At 28.4% G+C, this 18,769-nt stretch overlaps 2 protein-coding genes across 2 annotated transcripts; one reads left to right on the top strand and one right to left on the bottom strand.

The window, feature by feature from the left end:
• Positions 1–976: 976 nt before the first annotated feature.
• Positions 977–2,939, top strand: LOC123260601 (CCR4-NOT transcription complex subunit 9). The gene is made up of 3 exons (XM_044721787.1): positions 977–1,686; positions 1,776–2,170; positions 2,699–2,939. The coding sequence occupies exons 1-3, from the start codon at positions 1,360–1,362 to the stop codon at positions 2,904–2,906; spliced, it is 930 nt and encodes a 309-aa protein (XP_044577722.1). The 5' UTR covers positions 977–1,359; the 3' UTR covers positions 2,907–2,939.
• Positions 2,940–4,231: 1,292 nt separating this feature from the next.
• LOC123261480 lies at positions 4,232–18,769 on the bottom strand. Its single transcript, XM_044723075.1, has 25 exons — positions 17,918–18,769; positions 17,116–17,275; positions 16,981–17,046; positions 16,460–16,579; positions 16,097–16,251; positions 14,829–14,969; positions 14,608–14,716; positions 14,219–14,328; positions 13,246–13,429; positions 11,537–11,623; positions 11,077–11,255; positions 10,818–11,001; positions 9,740–9,945; positions 9,486–9,645; positions 9,298–9,363; positions 8,162–8,281; positions 7,906–8,060; positions 7,692–7,832; positions 7,531–7,639; positions 7,362–7,471; positions 6,578–6,761; positions 6,427–6,513; positions 6,193–6,371; positions 4,576–4,762; positions 4,232–4,494 (listed from the first exon to the last, which is right to left on the bottom strand). Exons 1-25 carry the CDS (start codon positions 18,100–18,102, stop codon positions 4,453–4,455), a joined length of 3,426 nt encoding a protein of 1,141 aa, XP_044579010.1. The 5' UTR covers positions 18,103–18,769; the 3' UTR covers positions 4,232–4,452.

Genomic DNA, 18,769 nt, shown 5'->3' on the forward strand with positions numbered 1-18,769 from the left:
TTAAAAAATTGCATTTTTTTATTTTTAAAATTTCTACATGTCAACTTTTTTTTCTACTTCTTTTTTGTCATAATTTATTTGTTTAATAGATTCTTAAAATTATTAAATATCTGCAAAATTAATTTTCATAAAAAATTCAAAATGCAATTTTTTAAAAATAATTGCACGGGACAAATTTGTTTGTTAAATAAAATTAAAAAATAGTCAAGTGACTTAACTTTATAATGTCATTTTTAATTTTAATAGTGTTCGAACAGTTTACAAGTTATAAAATTTCAGTCTTATTATATATTTTTTTTTTTTAATTTTGCGTTTAATTAAGTGAAAATTGTAATTATTTTTAAAGTGTAAGTGAGTGATAAGTTCCATGGGTTGAATGACAGCAGCCAAGAAAATTTAATCTTGATTCTCCAGCAGATAACGGTGGAAAAATAGCAGTTAAGTGATGTCGATAGCAGTTTAATTTAATAATATTAAAATTTGAAGAAATTTATAATTTTTTAATTTAATTATTACAAATTTCTTCAAACTTTAGTATAATTAAATCAGGAAACCCTTCTGCATATTATTTTTCCGCCGAGGTTTGTTAAAATTTAATTGCAATAACTTATTTAAAATTAATGAAAATGAAGTTAGCCGACATTTCAAAATTTTTAGAATTTTTTTTTAATAAAAATTTATTAAATTTTTTTTAATAAAAATCTAAAAAATTGCGATTCTAATTTTTGAAAATTTCTACATGTCAATTTTTTAATATTTTTTTTGCCATAATTTATTTGTTAAAAAAAATTCTTAAAATTATTAAATATCTGCTAACTTTATTATCATAAAGTTTTCTTTAATTCTAATTTAATAATTAAAAAAAAAAATCAAAAAATTAAAATCGTCGGCTAACTTTAGTGTTATTTAAAATTAACGCGCCATAACTCCGTCATCTTGATCTCCGTGTTTCACAATGTAGTGTCGGTAAGCCAGGAGGTTGAAGAGAGAGACTCGGAAGAACTTTCGCTGATCATCTCCTCAATAGTGAAATAAAATTAAACAAATTATCCCGTCTTATAACTCTTATATTTATAACCCGACTTTAAAATAATAATAGTCGTCTTGTTGTCTCTAGTGAGTGAATATAAGCGTTATTCAATGAGATAAACCCTGGAATTTACGTGATTTTATAAATAATACCGACATTTCAAGGTTATGATAACTGAGAATGTAATTAAAGTGAGCTTGGAAACACTGTGCGACAATAATATTATTTTATTATTTATTAAAAGTTATCAATAAAAAGTGTTACAACATCAATAAGTTACTTTGGCCATTAAGTAACAAATTACTTAATAATAATTCCTGTAAAAAGTGATGAGCTCACAGCAAAGCCCAGCAGCTATGCAGTCGAGTGTTGATAGAGAAAAAGTTTACACCTGGATAATTGAACTGTCTAATCCAGAGACTCGGCAAAATGCCTTGCTTGAATTGAGTAAGAAACGCGAAGTAGTACCGGACTTAGCGCCCATGCTCTGGCATTCTTTCGGTACAGCAGCCTCTTTATTGCAAGAAATAATAAACATTTATCCGGCAATAAATCCGGCAACGCTTACTGCTCATCAGAGCAATCGGGTTTGTAATGCGTTGGCATTGTTACAGTGTGTTGCCAGTCATCCAGAAACACGCTCTGCATTTTTACAAGTAATTACAATTTTTAATACTATAAATATTAATTTTTTTAAGTTAAATTTTTTAGGAAATTAATTATTATTATTCATTTTATCCTCTAGGCTCATGTACCGCTATTTTTATACCCATTTTTACACACAGTCAGCAAGACACGTCCGTTTGAGTATTTACGACTGACCAGCTTGGGTGTAATTGGAGCACTGGTTAAAACTGACGAGCAGGAAGTAATTACATTTCTTCTGACCACTGAAATAATTCCTCTCTGCTTGAGAATAATGGAAAGTGGATCAGAGCTTAGCAAAACCGTAGCGACTTTTATTTTACAAAAAATTTTACTTGATGACAGCGGCTTGTCGTACATTTGTCAAACTTACGACAGATTCAGCCACGTCGCTATGATTCTTGGAAAGATGGTCCTATCTTTGGCTAAAGATCCTTCTGCGAGATTACTTAAGCATGTTGTTAGATGTTATTTAAGACTTTCTGATAATCCTAGGTAACAATAATAATTTTATTCTTTAATTAGATACTTTATTTTGTTGAGGATCAGTTGAAATAATTATTTAAAAAAATAGATTAGTATTAAAATAAATTATATTAAAGTTAGCAATTTAATTGCTCATTTTTTAATTTTATTCAAACAAATTTGTTCCGAAAAATTATTTTTAAAAAATTGCATTTTTAATTTATTAAAATTTCTAAATGTCAATTTTTTTTGCAATAATTTATTTCTTAAAAAATTTTTTTGATTTTATTTAACAAACAAATTTATTTTTAAAAAATTGCATTTTTTATTTATTAAAATTTCTAAATGTCAATTTTTTTTTTGCTGTAATTAATTTTTTTTAATTTATTTAACAAACAAATTTATTCTAAAAAATTATTTGAAAAAAATTGCATTTTTAATTTATTAAAATTTCTAAAAGTCAATTTTTTTTTCTAATTTTTTTTGCCGTAATTTATTTCTTAAAAAACATTTAATTTTCATTTAAAATGATTATTTCTTAATTTAAAATTTTTTTAGAGCGCTTTTAGCACTTCGTCAATGTTTACCAGACCAATTACGCGACAACACATTCGCAACTTGCCTGCAAGAGGACAAATCAACAAAACACTGGTTGAACCAACTGCTAAAAAATTTAGAAACAGGACCAATTACTCCGCAAACTGGTCCAACTCAAGCTGGACAGCCTGATCCTCGGACAATTGGTATGTCGCCGCTTACGTCTTAGACCTTACGAAAGAACTGGTAAATAAATAAATAAATAAAAAAGAATACTGATAATTAATAATTTAAGCATAAATAAAAGATAGTTTTTATTATAAAATTTATTGGAGGGCTTGAATTGTGAGTATGTAGAAAAAGAAATAGCTTAAAGTACTTTTTAAATTTTTTATTACATTGAATTTGATAAATAGAAACGAGTGAATAGAGTTTTTAATATGAAATACTGAATGTAAGATATTAAATACACCGGTTTATTAAATGAAAAGCTCTGTTGAATTGAATATAAAAAAAGATATTCGTATTTACTTGAAATTATAAATTATGCTCGTTCGATTTTAAATTTATTTTTTTTTAATATATTTTTTTCGGAGGTACATTCAGTTTATTTTACTTATTGAGCTTGCTTGTAAGTTGTATCACGCATTGAAATTTATAACTCGGATAACTTATAATGTAAATAAAAATAAATTGCATGTGTGGTACTTATGACTTACTGAGAAATTGCTCAGAAAGTGATTATTACAATACAATAAATGCAACGTCTTCTATTCAAATAAAATGTGTAAATAAATTTTATTGAAGCATTTGTTTATTTATAATTATTGCTTCGCTTAGTTTTTTTAAATTGCATTAATTATCGACATTATAATTAATAACGGTGAAAATTTAGGTATCGGTTTATTGCGCCGGTAGATTTAAATGTTCATTCATAATGTATAAAAATATAATTATATAAAACTTTGAAAAAATATATTTATAAAAAACTTTAACGTTTGGCGTTGAGTCTTACAAAAGTGGATTTAATTTAGAAAACTTTTATAAGAAAAATATTTTAGAGTTTTGTTTTATTTCTTGTATAAAGCAAATAAAAATTCTTAACAGTAATTTTTAAAAATAAGTATTGAGTTTACTAACGAGTAATGATAATTATTAAGCTTCTAGGAAAATAAATGTACAATTTCCCATTTTTTTTATAAAACTGTTGATAAAAAACTTGAATTTTATTTTTAAAAAAATTTTACTTGTTTTTTAATCTAAGAATAAAATAAAAATGTTAAAATAATTTTGCGATATAAAATATATTCCCAGTAAATAAATAAATATTTATTTCAGAGTTAATTGAATTATATTTGAGCTGAAATAAAAGAAACATACATTTAAATAATAAATCAACAGTTAATAAAAACAATGGGTTATTTTAAATTCTTAATCAAGTTATTTAAAGCGTCTGCTGTACAATAAAATTAGCGTTTGCTCACTGCCTCTATTTAGTCTTATATAAATTGAAATTAATTATAAATTATTAACTGATCAGTTGATATCTGACGATTATTAATAATAGTATATTTTGATATTCTCAAATGTGACTGTAACTTGTTATAAAACAACTGTTTTCAATAATTAAATAGTATATATAATTGATATATTTTTAATTATTAAGTAAGAACAAATACTTATATTTGTGTACAGCTATTGGACAATTTTATTTTTAATATACTTTTTAAATTTAATATTTTAGTATTTAATTATATAAGATACGAAAACAATGGCTATGCATCAATATCTTTCATAGTATCGAGTTCTCTGTCATTCTGAAATTATAAAAACAATAAAATAAAATAAGTGTAATTTTAACATGTGATGAAAATTTATAACTGATTATTAATAAATACCGGCTTTGAGGGGTTGTTTCGAAACAATAGCCAATGTACTATCGGTGTATATAATTTTTTATCCTCATATTTACATTTATTTCCTCCCGTAAATCCTGAAACAATCACTCCAACGATAACGGTCGACAAAAATCCTATAAATGTGTACCAAAGATACGAAATTCGGTACAAAATAAAAGGGTCTAAGCTGAAAGATTTATATTTGTTCCAAATAAAACACTTTGGAATTTAATATCACCTGTGAGGAATTTTAAACTCAGTGCTTTTTGATTTAAATATTTATTGCGATGTGTGTTTATTTGAAAATTTATTTTTATTATTATTACTATTAATTTTGAAAATTTTCATTGATAATAATAATAATAATAATAATTAGCAACCTTGCAGTCACTATGTGACTACCGTGACTTGTGAGCTATAATGAGATAAAATTTTGTTTTATTAAATAATGACTTTTGTTAAATTGCACTGTACTTTCTTAACTATCGACATTTTTAAAGATATAAGCTCATTCCGATGTTACACTCATCAAGAGCTTTCATTTGAGTACCCACATGTATTTTTGATATATTTTTCATATATTTATATATATAATATGTGTATAAATATATGAAAAATTGATGTTGGTATTCAAATGAAAGGTCTTGATGAGTGTATCGTCGGGATGAGCTTATATCATTAAAAATGTCAATAGTTCACAAGATATTTGTTAAAATGCCCTGTACTTTCTTAACTATTGACGTTTTTAAAAATATAAGCTCATCGCAATGTTACACTCATCAAGAGCTTTCATTTGAGTGCCCACATGCATTTTTGATATATTTTTCATATATACATATATATAATACATATAAAATATATGAAAAATTGATGCGGGTACTTAAATGAAAGATCTCAATGAGTGTAATGTGAGGGTGAGCTTATATCTTTAAAAATATCATTAGATAACAAGATTCAATGTAATTTCTTAACTATTGACGTTTTTAAAGATATAAGCTCATCCCGATATTACACTCATCATTTGAGTACCCACATGCATTTTTGATATATTTTTCATATATACATATATATAATATATAAAATATATGAAAAATTGATGTAGGTACTCAAATGAAAGCTCTTGATGACCGTAACATCGGGATGAGCTTATATCTTTAAAAATGTCAATAGTTCACGAGATACAGGGTCATTTCTTAATTATATATCTCGAGATAGAGCATTTTCAAATGCAGCCTAAATACTTATCATCATAAATTGACGATTGGTGAGAATGATATGAAACCATGAAAAGGCACAACTCCAGGTCAAGACTTTTCCAACGATACCAAATTTAACCATAAAAACCCATTTTATCATATAAATACACTGGTCACAAAATTTTGCTTATTCTCTTAATAATATAGATGATTAAGCTGTAACAATTTTCAATTGAACTAATTTTCAGGCAAAGGATACTGAACTCTGCGAAGTTATCGATTTAATTATAAATAAGGGTAATTTTTTAATCAATGATTCCTAACTACCGGAAATTTTTTCAATTATTAATCACAATTCGCATTATTTAAAAAAAATCAAAAGCACAGTTTAAAGTACAAAAAAATAAAATAATTAATTTACCTCGATGAGTCATTAACAACGGAAGTATTAACGATATTACGCAATAAATCTTCTGGACACCCTTCAATAGATACCTGTTTTTTCGGAAAATTAATTACCCCGGTGGATATCAACGCTTGAGAATTAAACGATATCCATGCGACGATACTCATACTTGTCACTGCACCCGTCAATGCACCCTTTAATTATTTTATCAATTAATTTCACGGTCTAACTCATTACAATTTTACTCACGATTGAATTCGCGTTGGGAAAAAACATTCCTAGTGTGAAAATTCCCAATATTGGACCTCTAGTTATCGCCGTCAAACTTCTCGTCGTCTGAAATAAAAAATTTTAATAATCCTTGGGAGTAATTAAAGAATAATTTAATTTTTAAAATTACTTGAAAAATACTTTGTAGTTTTTCCACAAGAAAAACCAATCCCGTGCACGTAACGCCGATGATAACAGCCAACAATCTCATGAGTCGAGTGGCAGCTACCGGCGACAATGGTTTTTTTATCCACGGCTTAATAATATCTTCGTAAACTAATCCAGACATACAATTTAATCCCGTAGACATAGTACTGCAATAAATATTACTTTAGATTCATCAAACCCTCTAATAAAATTTTTTTCAGTTTGATACCGACGATACATTTTATTTAGCTCCGCTTTTTTGAATTGTAATTAGCGTAGCTCGTGTTTGAGGCAAAGCGCTTTGATGTTTGTCAACAAAACTACATTGTTATTAAAGTTTACTTTTTACAGTGAATGTTATTACGGGTGTAATTTTTTAAATTGTGGAAAATCCCTTTGTTGACACGTCGGTCAATTAGCGGGCACGGCAATTGCGGATATTTTTTTTTATTAAATTTACTTTAAATAATTATTAAATTAGTAATGCGCTTTTTTCAGTTATCATTAATATACACTAAAAAAAAATTAAATTGAATCAAAAGAAAAATTCTTGAACCAAGAAAATAATTTTAAACAATCAAGACGAAAAAATTTTGAATTTAATAAAATTTATTTAAACCAAGAAAAATTTCTTAGTTCAAGAATTTTTTTATTCAAATTAAGATTAAAATCTTCAAAATTATTTACTTGATTAAAGTAAATTTTTTTTCTGAGTACATCAATAAAATATTTAATTAAAGTGAATAAAATTACATAAAAATAATTACCTTAGAGCTGCGCTAAAAATACTTGCAATAAATATCCCCGGTAACCCCGAAATTGATTTACTTATTTTCATCACAAAAAGCGGCAATAACTGATCAGCTTTATGGATTTGCTAATTGAAAAAATTTATTTTTAACAAAGTACTTAGATAATTTAATATTGAACACTAACTTGGGTCGTAACTGGGTCACAGTCGTAAAATGCTGCATAAATCATTAACCCCAAGTAAAATGTAATCAAGTCGAAACATACTATTCCAATTGACATGATCATTATCATTCTATAATTAATTTTAATTAATAAATCGATAGTTGATTTCTAAAAAAACTTACATGCTGGATTTTTTTATGTCAGGGATCGCGAGATATCTTTGAACAGTTATTTGACTGACGGCGCTCTCCGAGAGTACATGGAAATAGCTCCCAATTACAGTCGACCAAAACGTGTGCCTTATCGTCGGGTCAAAGTCCACACTACCCAAAAATAGATTATTTATTTATAAATGTCAAATATTTTTTATTCAAAAGGATAAAGTGATTAAATTACTTAAAAAATTCAATTCTCCCCGACTTGTCGTTTCTTTCCCATACTTTAGCGACTCCGCCGATCTGATAAGTTCCAATAATACATATAGTTATAGTACCACAATACATTACAAAGGTTTGAATGGTATCTGTCCAAACGACCGCTTTCAATCCGCCCTGAAACAAACAATTTCTCACTGTCACCTTCGCAATCGCTACTGAGTAATGGTTTATTTAAATTTCACCCTTTTTTTCAACTGTTTACTCTTTATACTTACTAACGTCGTGTAGAAAATACAAACAAAGCACACGATTGTTGTTATTGTGTTGAAATTTATTCCAGTCACTTGGTGAAGGGATATTGTTGGAACGTACATTATTATTGGTATTAACAAAAACTATAATAATAATAAATTTAAAGTAAATTAATAGCTATAGAAAAAAGTGAAAATTTAAGTCTTTATTTTATAAATTCTGACTTAAGGGTTGAAGATACGGTAATTGATAAGGACTTTTTTGTAGAGAATTTAATCCTCTACAAGAAAGGATTTATAATTTTTTTGTATCTTCAATATTTGACCCAGAATTTTGAATTGAAAGTTAAACATTCTAAACTTTACGAAATTAAGTAAATAGAATTTTGTTTTATTGAATAATGACTTTTGTTAAATTGCACTGTACTTTCTTAAATATTGACGTTTTTAAAGATATAAGCTCATCCCGATGTTACACTCATTAAGAGCTTTCATTTGAGTACCCACATGCATTTTGATATATTTTTCATATATACATATATATAATAGATATATAAATATATGAAAAAATGATGTGGGTACTCAAATGAAAGGTCTCAATGAGTGCAATGTCAGGGTAAGCTTATATCTTTAAAAATGTCAATATTATACAAGATAATTGTTAAATTGCACTGTACTTTCTTAAATATTGCCGATTTTAAAGATATAAACTCATCCCGATGATACACTCATCAAGACCTTTCATTTGAATACCCACATGCATTTTTTATATATTTTTCATATATACATATATATAATATATATAAATATATGAAAAATTGATATGGGTACTCAAATGAAAGGTCTTGATGAGTATATTGTCGGGGTGAGTTTATATTTTTAAAAATATCAATAGTTCTCAAGATACAAGGTCATTTCTTAATTATGTATCTATAGATAGAGTATTTTCGAATGCAGCTTAGATACTTATCATAATAAATTGACTATCGGTGAGAATGATATGAAACCTTAAAAAGGCACAACTTCAGGTCAAGACCTTTCCAACGATACCAAAATTTAACCATAAAAACCCATTTTATCATATGAATACACTGGCTACAAAATTTTGCTTATTCTTTTAATAATATAGATAATAATAATAATATTAATAAATTATTTACCATATCAATAATAAAAATTGAAGAGCCCAAAATTTTGACATAACGATTGAATCGAAGTTCTAAATACTAAAAGAAAAAAAACTTAATTTATCTCTATTTCTTGATGTTGTTCTTTCATTCTGTTTATTATTCATAACTAAAAATAACACATACATTATATTAATAAATTGGTATTTTATTTACTATACCTCATACGAAGAGGAGACCTCCAGTCGATAGAAAACCGGCAAAAAAGCAAATATCGAAGTTAAACAAACGAGAACTTCTGGTATGAGTGCTGTCAATATCTGGGTTCCGAAAACGTATATCTCTTCGGTGAACCCCAGTAGCGACGTCCCGGATACCCAACTTAGCATTCAGTTAAAAAAGTTTAAACCCGAGCGGGAATAGCGATACGAAATATAAATATAAATAAAAATAAATCAGTTATCGGGAAATTTACCTGGCAATCAGAGACATACTGACGGGAAAAACGGACATTTTCAGTCCGCCGGCGAGATACTCCTTGACAGCATCCGGATTTTCGCGGGCTCTGTATGCGTGATACACACCAACGACCGCGGATATTCCGAGCATTGAACCGAATACACAGTAATCAATAAAACTGAATGTAACTTTATCGAGCTCTGGATCCATTTTTCCGAGATTTCAATACCCAGATTAAAATAACAATAAAATAATAATAAAAATGAAAATGAAAGAGTACAACTAACCGTGCAGTGCCAACTCGAGAATATAAATGAAATTCGTCAGCTCGTGTTAAGCGCAATTGAATAATTGCCTAATGTAACTAACAATTCAACTTTATTCTTTGAAATCGTTATTCGTCGGATTAAATAATAATTATGATAATTTATAATTTTTATTTCGACTCACGAATTTGTGAATTTAAAAATATAAATTAAATAATACTTTAAATTCAAATAAAAATTAAAATATCTACATATAATATTTTTTATTTTAACATTTATATTATTTCGGTCTTTTATTAATACTTTTTCCTTTTACAGAAACTAATTTCCATTTTGCGGTGCTGTGACATACGGTACTTATAGCTTAGCGCATTTACTGGCGTCATATTTTCATTTGACCGGAGATTACATAGTACAGCGTGAATATACTCGGTTTTATGTATCTCCAGTGTTGAATGTAAAAGATATACATAGGACGAGGGAATTGAAGAAACTTTTCGTTTAGTTGCTCTCTGTACTAAAACTACTCTGTACCTCTGTACATGTATTATCACCACAGTTTCCATTACATCTCTCGGTCTCTTAATTATATACAGCTTGTTCTCTGACGATCGACCGTCGAATCAGGGCAAAGTTAAAAATTTAACAAAAAGTCATTTAAATTGCTCTATATTTAAATTTACATAAATTTTTTATTAACTACCCGACGTTGTTTCAAGGTTAATTGTGTTCTGTAAGCAAAAAAATTGTGATTTAATTTTTTATGGAAATTTATTTAAATATTTATATCCAGAGATTGATTTAATTTAATTTAATTTATTTATTTACCGTTTTCTTTGATCTCGAAGGCAAAAGACAGTGGATGACAGGGGTGTAGAGTTTTTTATCTTCGCTTTTATATTTATTGAAACCGGTAAGCCAGGAGACAAATAATCCAATAATGATCGCCGTGAGGAACCCGACCCACGTGTACCAGAGATACGACATTTGGTAGAGAAAAAAAGGCGTCGGGCTGTAAAGTAATAATAATAAATAATAACGAGAAGAAAAAGAATGGTGGTAATTAAAAAAAAAGGGTGTACTTTACTTGATAGTGTCCTTAATTAATGTTGCATTAGCAGCAGCGGCTTGTAAAATTTCCGAGCATCCTTCAACGGAGACCGGTTTTTTCGGAATCTTAATAATACCATTGGAAAGTGCTGCTTGAGTACCTAACGAGATCCAAGCTACAAAATGTAGACTAACTAAAGCTCCGACTAGCGCGCCCTGTTTCAGAAATTACCAATTTACATTTCAATCAAATTCAAATTCCCTCGGATAGCAAGGAAATTTATTTTACTTTACTTTTATTTATTTTTAAAGTTACTTCACTCTCTTTGTATCAGATAAATCATTATCGATTAAAGCGAGCTTAAGTGTTTAATCACGTTTTAATTTGATTTATTCGAACGCTAGAATAGAGAGGATATCGACCAAAGACATTGCATTATTCATTTGTAATTTTACTTTTAATTTATATATGTTTACTCGTGTGGAATATACATTACCGTTGAATTTGCACAGGGAAAAAACATCCCTAGGGTGAAAATTCCGAGCAACGGTCCTGCTGTTATTCCGGATAAACTTTTTCCCGCCTGGAATTAATGTTTTCATCATTAACGGCAATTATTGTTAGGATATTAAAATTTTACATTGGATAAATTTATATTATAAAAATTATTTATTGCTTTATAAAAAAAAAAATCTTTGATATAAATTTTTTTCTATAATCTATATTATAAGAGAATAAGAAAAATTTTGTTTCCAAAATAGTCATATGACAAAATCGGTTTTTTTAGTGAAATTTAGTGTCATTGCAAAAGTTTTGACTTGAATTTGTGCCTTTTCAATAATTCATTTCATTCTCACCAATAGTCAGTTTATGATGATAAGTATTTAGGCTGGATTCGAAAATACTCTATTTATAGATACATAATTAAGAAATAACCTTTTATCTTGTGAAATATTGACATTTTTAAAGATATAAGCTCATCTCGATGTTACACTCATCGAGACCTTTCATTTGAGTACCCACATCAATTTTTCATATATTTATATATATTATATATATTAGGGTGGCGCAAAAAAACCGATTTTTTTTTTTTTTTGAGTCTCGAGTGAAAAAATGTTAGTTTTTGATGTTTTAAAAGCTCTCTCCAAAGGACAGCTTAAAAAAAAATTTTTAAGATGTCGCTCCAAATTTTTTTAAATTTCAAAAATCGTCAAAAATCGAATTTTTTTTTCTAATTTTTTTTCTCGTTACGGTATAATTTTATAGACTAAAAAAAAATAAGTTTCTGGAAATTTCAGTTCAAAATTTGAATTTTGAAAGGTCGCTCATAATTTTTTTCAATTTATTAGTGCATTAGTTTAGATTTTTTCGAGCGACCTTTTACTATTCAAATTAAAATTCCATGCATTTTTTTTTTTTTATTTAGTACAATAATGGAAAAAAATACATCAAGAGATGAACTAAAAATCAAGCACAAGATAGAAAAGATAATGTTTTTTTAATTTAATAAATTTATTTAATCAACTGCCAGGCGTGGGTTCGAATCCCAAGCTGGTCTTAGAATCCAGCTTGGTTGAGATTTGACCTTGCCGCGTAGGTTAAGATTTTTTCAAACCAAAAAGACTCCAACGTACCACTCCCAACACTTAAAGTCGGCGATATGACTAATTAAAGAAAAAAAAAAAAAATTATGAGCGACCTTTCAAAATTTAAATTTTGAACTGAAACTTTCAGAAACTTATTTTTTTTGTCTATAAAATTATACCGTAACGAGAAAAAAAATTATAAAAAAAACAAGTTCGATTTTTGACGATTTTCGAAATTTTAAAAAATTTGGAGTGACCTCTTAAAAATTTTTTTTTAAGCTGTCCTTTGGTGAGGGCTCTCATATATATGAAAAATATATAAAAATTCATGTGGGTACTCAAATGAAAGCTCTTGATGAGTGTAACATCGGAATGAGCTTATATCTTTAAAAACGTCAATATTTATAAAAATACAGTGCAATATTTAACAAAAGTCATTATTTAATAGCAAAATTTTAATTATTTATAGTTTACAAGTCACGGCAGTCGCATAGTGACTGCAAAGTTGCTAATTTATATTATAAAAATTATTTATTGCTTTATAAAAAAAAAAATATCTTTGATATAATTTTTTTATATAATTATTTATTTAAATAAAAATATAATTCGTAAAATATACCTGAATTAAACTGCTGAGTTTCTCAGCGAGAAATACTAAAGCTACACAGATAATCCCAATGAATATAACCATGAACTTCATAACCCGACTGGCAGCCACCTGGGACAAAGGCTTCTTCATCAGTGGTTTAATCATATCCTCATAAATGACGCCAGACATTGAGTTTAATCCCGTCGACATGGTGCTATTAACAATAACATTTTTTTTAATAAAATATTTTCAAGTATGTAATTAATTGATTTAAAAAATTGACGGCGAGTTTTTTTTTTTTTTTTTTTTTTTTTTATTAAAAAAAATAAATCTTAAGACTCTAGTTTAAGTCGCTCTGAAACAAAATAAAAGTCCGAGATTCTTTTAGTTATTTAAACGTCAGAATTTTCTCCAAGTTACTGATTAAAAAGAATAAAAATCCTTGACTTTTTTTACTTCCGAGTTCTCGAGGAACAAATTACAGCACTAATCTGTCGGTCGCCTTCGAAAGCTCAAGGTTTCGGGTGGACTACCATCAACAGTAAGTCCTACAATTTCTAACCGAATTATGCCCATTTTTACCAGCGACCTTTTCTGTGATTTAATTACCCGGAAATAAATCGCCGCAGAAAAATAAGATAATTGACGTAAAAAAAAAAAATTGGAAAGTTATTGAAGTGAAAATTTTTCCGATAATTAAAAAATTAATTTATCTTCAATCATTTAAAATCTGATTAAATAATTTTCAGAATTTTATTCTTGTTTTTCCATTAATAAAATAGAAATAATTTAATTTTATGAAAATGTTGATGTTAATGGATTATTGGAAAACTGTTAAGCTTAATGATTAAATAATAGAATAATGTTTTGTGATTAAGTAGAAAAAAAGGCATTGCTATTAGTGTAGAGGGCAATTCATCGGGATAATGCATAGTTATAAAGGCTTATCATTATATAGTGGACGTAATAAATAGCTAAAGTGTATTTATCCGAGGTAATATACCTTAAAGCTGCGCTGAATACGCCAGAGACAAAAAGTCCCGGTAATCCTGGAATTGACTGGGCTATTTCCATCACAAAAAATGGCAGCAACTGGTCTGCTTTATTAATTTGCTAAAAACAAAGTAAATAGTTAATCAATTTTCTCTAATTTCCAAAGATCAGAATTTTATTTACAAAATAAAAAAAGTAGCTTAATGCTAGTGAGAGAGATTAGATAAAAAATCAATAAAATTCAATTGAAATTCAATGCTATGGAAATGAATAGCGTGAATTGAATGCTGACGATGAAAAAAAATATCAATCGTTTCCAATCAAAAGTTACATGGATTAAAAAAGTCCTCTTTATTATTTTTTAGTTTTATATTTTTTTAATTAAATTTCACTACTTACTTTGGTGACAACCGGGTCACAGTCGTAGAAAGCCGCGTAAATAAGGATCCCCGTATAACAGCTCAATGAGACAATAGTTATTATTCCGACGGCCATAATCATGATGGTGCTGAAGAGATTAAAAAATTAATATTGTACTATTTTATTTTATGAGGCTTTAATGAATAGTTAGTGGTAAAGTTTGCTACTAAAGGAAAAGTTTTTAATATAAAAGAACTGACATATTGGATTTCTTCAAAGTTGGCATTGCGAGACAACGTTGAACCATAGCCTGGTTGACTGAGCAAGTGGCGAGCCAGTTCAAGTAGTTTCCAACAACCACAGTCCAAAAAGTATGCCTCACTGTCGGGTTTGGGTCCATACTGGAATTAAATTTCAATTTATTATTATTATTATCTATATTATTAAAAGAATAAGAAAATGTCATTGCAAAGGTCTTGACTTGAATTTGTGTCTTTTCAAGGTTTCATATAATTCTCACCGATAGTCAATTTATATAATGATAAGTATTTAGGCTGCATTCAAAAAATGCTCTATTTCTAGATACATAATTAAGAAATGATCTTTTATCTTGTGAAATATTGATATTTTTAATGATATAAGCTCATCCCGAGATTACACTCATCGAGACCTTTCATTTGAGTACCCATATCAATTTTTCATATATTTTATATATTTATATATTTCACAAATACCATATATATAAAATATATAAAAAATGCCATGTGGGTACTTAAATGAAAGGTCTTGATGAGTGTAACATTGAAATGAGTTTATATCTTAAAAAATATCAATAATTAAGAAATGACATTTTATCTTGTCAACTAATGATATTTTTCAAGATATAAGCTCATCCCGACATTACACTCATCGAGACCTTTCATTTGAGTAACCACATCAATTTTTCATATATTTATATATATTACATATATGTATATATGAAAAATATATAAAAATGTATGTGGGTACTCAAATGAAAGCTCTTGATGAGCGTAACATCGGGATGAGCTTATATCTTTAATAATATCAATATTTAAGAAAGTACAGTGCAATATTTAACAAAAGTCATTACTTAATAAAGCAAAATTTCATTTATTTATAGTTGACAAGTAACAGCAGTCACATAGTGACTGTAAGGTTGCTAGTAATTATTATTATTATTTTCTGGAAACTACTTAAAAAAATTTGAGTTTTTCAAAGAGAAAAGTAGTTAAAAAAAAAAAAAGAAAAACTTTGGAACAATAATTATCAATACGTATCGACAGCCGTAAGCTCTCGATAAAATCCTTGGGCAACGTCTTACTCATTTAGCCGTCTTAAATTGTTAGGGATGTGAAGAAATAAAAGCAAAACTAAAACTAAAACTAAAAGTACGGTATCGGTATTTCAGACACCGAGACAGTAACTTCCCATTAAATAAAAAAATTTCTTCTTATTCTAACAAACAGCTAACGGAAATAAATGTGTCTCAACAAAAATCGATAATTACTTAAAGAACTCGATTCTTCCGGTAATGAAGTTTCTCCTCCAAACTTCTGCGAACCCGCCAACTCTTATTGTCCCAAGAACAGCGACGATAATAACTCCGCCAAACATAACAACTGTTTGAATAGTATCCGTCCAAACGACAGCCTTCAATCCACCCTGAAGAAATAAAATAATATAAATATATATTGGCGCAAACGATAAATTGTAAATATATATATGTCGAGATTAATGATGAATGTGCCGTTAGTTAATGAATTGACTGGTTACTTCCGTGGATCTCGTGGCAATATATCTACATAGACGATGATAATCTATAAATACAAAATGTATATTAAAATTTATAGTATAAATTGAAATAACTCACCAGTGTCGTGTAAAAGATGCAAACAGCGCAGACAAGTGGCGCGACTACGTGAACATTTATTCCAGTGACTTGATTGAACGCTAGCGCCGGGACGTAGACTACTAGCGGTATGTAAAGCAGCTGTAATTGCAAATCCCAATTATTTTCGAATCAACGCACTTATTTAATGTCAGATGGTATCAAGAGGTATCAAGAATGAGAGAGAAGAAGTGAGAGAAGTCTGTTTGTTTCAATGATTGTTTTACTCTCACGCATTCTTTTAATTTATCTCTACTCAGTCAATTACTCAGGATGATCCTATCCGCGTACGACAATGATCTTGACGGACGGTGGATCGAGGCTAGTGATTTTGTACGTTGACCTCATTTTTACACGGATGCGAGGGCTGTTATGAAGATGAATGTGACATTTGAATTTGACATTTTAAACCCTTTAATTTTAATCGCTCGTATTTTTTCGAAACTTTATTTTATGTGCTTTAGTTTTTGTTGAAAAATAGTTTTTAACATTTATTTTCTCACCATTTTTATTATGAATATTATCGAACCCAGCAGACGGACGTAGTTGTTGAATCGCAGTTCCAAGTACTGAAAATTTTTTTATTAGTACTACCTATTAATTTTTTTGGGGAAATTCAAGTTCAATTTTGAGAAAACCTCATAAGACGATGTGATTTGCAGACCGTAGAAAACTGGTAAGTAAATTATCGCCATTGTCAGGGAAACAAACGCGTCTGCGATTATCACTGACCAGTATTGTGTTCCGTAGACGTACATTTCTGCTGGTAGACCTAGTAGAGCGATTCCTGATATGTAACTACAATTTTAAAATATTAAGCATTATATTTATAGAACTCTGATAAATTTACAAATTCATAAAACATTTAAATTTTAATTTAAGAATTTTTAAAATCCAAAAATCCGGTAATTATTTACAAGTAGGGTCAAACCTATTTTTGGCTATATTGAGATGAAAAATTAACATTTAAAAATTGTTTTTTTTTTTATTCTGCTTGTTTTTACGGCGGATTTATGATACCAAATGTCGTGAAAAGAAAAAATGAAGATTTCGATAGCTTTTTTGCCTTTAAAAGTTGGAAAAAATTTTAGCTTTTATGTTTTTGGATCAAATTTCTATATTATCTTTTTTTGATATATTTTTATTTGAAAAGTACATAAAAAAACGAACAATTAAAAAAAAATTTGAATATCACAATTGAAAACTTGTAAGAAAAAATATCAATAAAATCAAATAGAAATTTCGTTCAAAAAAATAAAAATTAAAATGGTTGACCCCACTTGTAAATATTTACCAAAAATTCTAATAAAATTCTTAAATATCGTAATTTTTCGATTAAAAATTTTTATATAATTACCAAAAGTATAAATTTAGTTTAAAAAATAAAATTATACCCTAAAAGAACAACTATATCCCTGGAATCAATAAAAAAATATTTACCTAGCGATTAAGGACATACTGATAGGGAAAATAGACATTTTTTGGCCGCCTATCAAGTACTCTCTCACAGCGTCAGGATTGCTACGTGCTTTGTAAGCATGATAAACACCAACAAACGCAGACACTCCTAACATGAGTGCAAAAACAACACAATCTATTAAATCAAACGTCCGTTTTTCATCCATTGTTAAGGTGGAAAAAACCGAATCACTTATTTATTTCTCGCTTCAAGCGATTATATCGGTATATATAGTTCGAGATTGTGTTGCGATTAGATTGACAACTGACAAGCACTCTTATTACTCAATGTAGACATCTCGAGCAACTAAACGAAACGGCTACACTACACTGGTCACGAACCGGGTCGAGCAGATTATGCTACTTGTGTGCCGGTGCACAGATCCACCGCAACAGATTATTGAATAATTGCCCATACGAGTCTCTTTCTTCTCCTCTCTTTCATTCCACATCCAATGTTAACAGTATTCACTGGCATACGTTGTGAATTTATTAATTATGACTTATCATTACAAGACATCTAAATAATTGTCAGTGAATTAACAATCCGCAATTGTCAATCGGCAGCTTCAAAATGCCTCAGATGAAGCAATTATTAAATTATTTATTATTTAATATTCCTGCAAAAGCATTCTCTGGTTTAGTGCGTGGTTGTAAAAATGTCTCTTGGCATGATTGTGCTTATGCAAGTTAATGCAATCAAACAAATTGGAAATTCTGATGCGCCATGCAGAATAGCAAGAAGTGGAAGCGAGAGTAAACTAATAGCGATGCAAGTACATTCACCATTTAGAGACACCGAACGTTGCTGGGTGGCCTAATCGGATTCCACCG

Source organism: Cotesia glomerata, linkage group LG3 (genome assembly GCF_020080835.1).
Source record: "Cotesia glomerata isolate CgM1 linkage group LG3, MPM_Cglom_v2.3, whole genome shotgun sequence".
In the NCBI taxonomy this organism is placed as follows: domain Eukaryota; kingdom Metazoa; phylum Arthropoda; class Insecta; order Hymenoptera; family Braconidae; genus Cotesia; species Cotesia glomerata.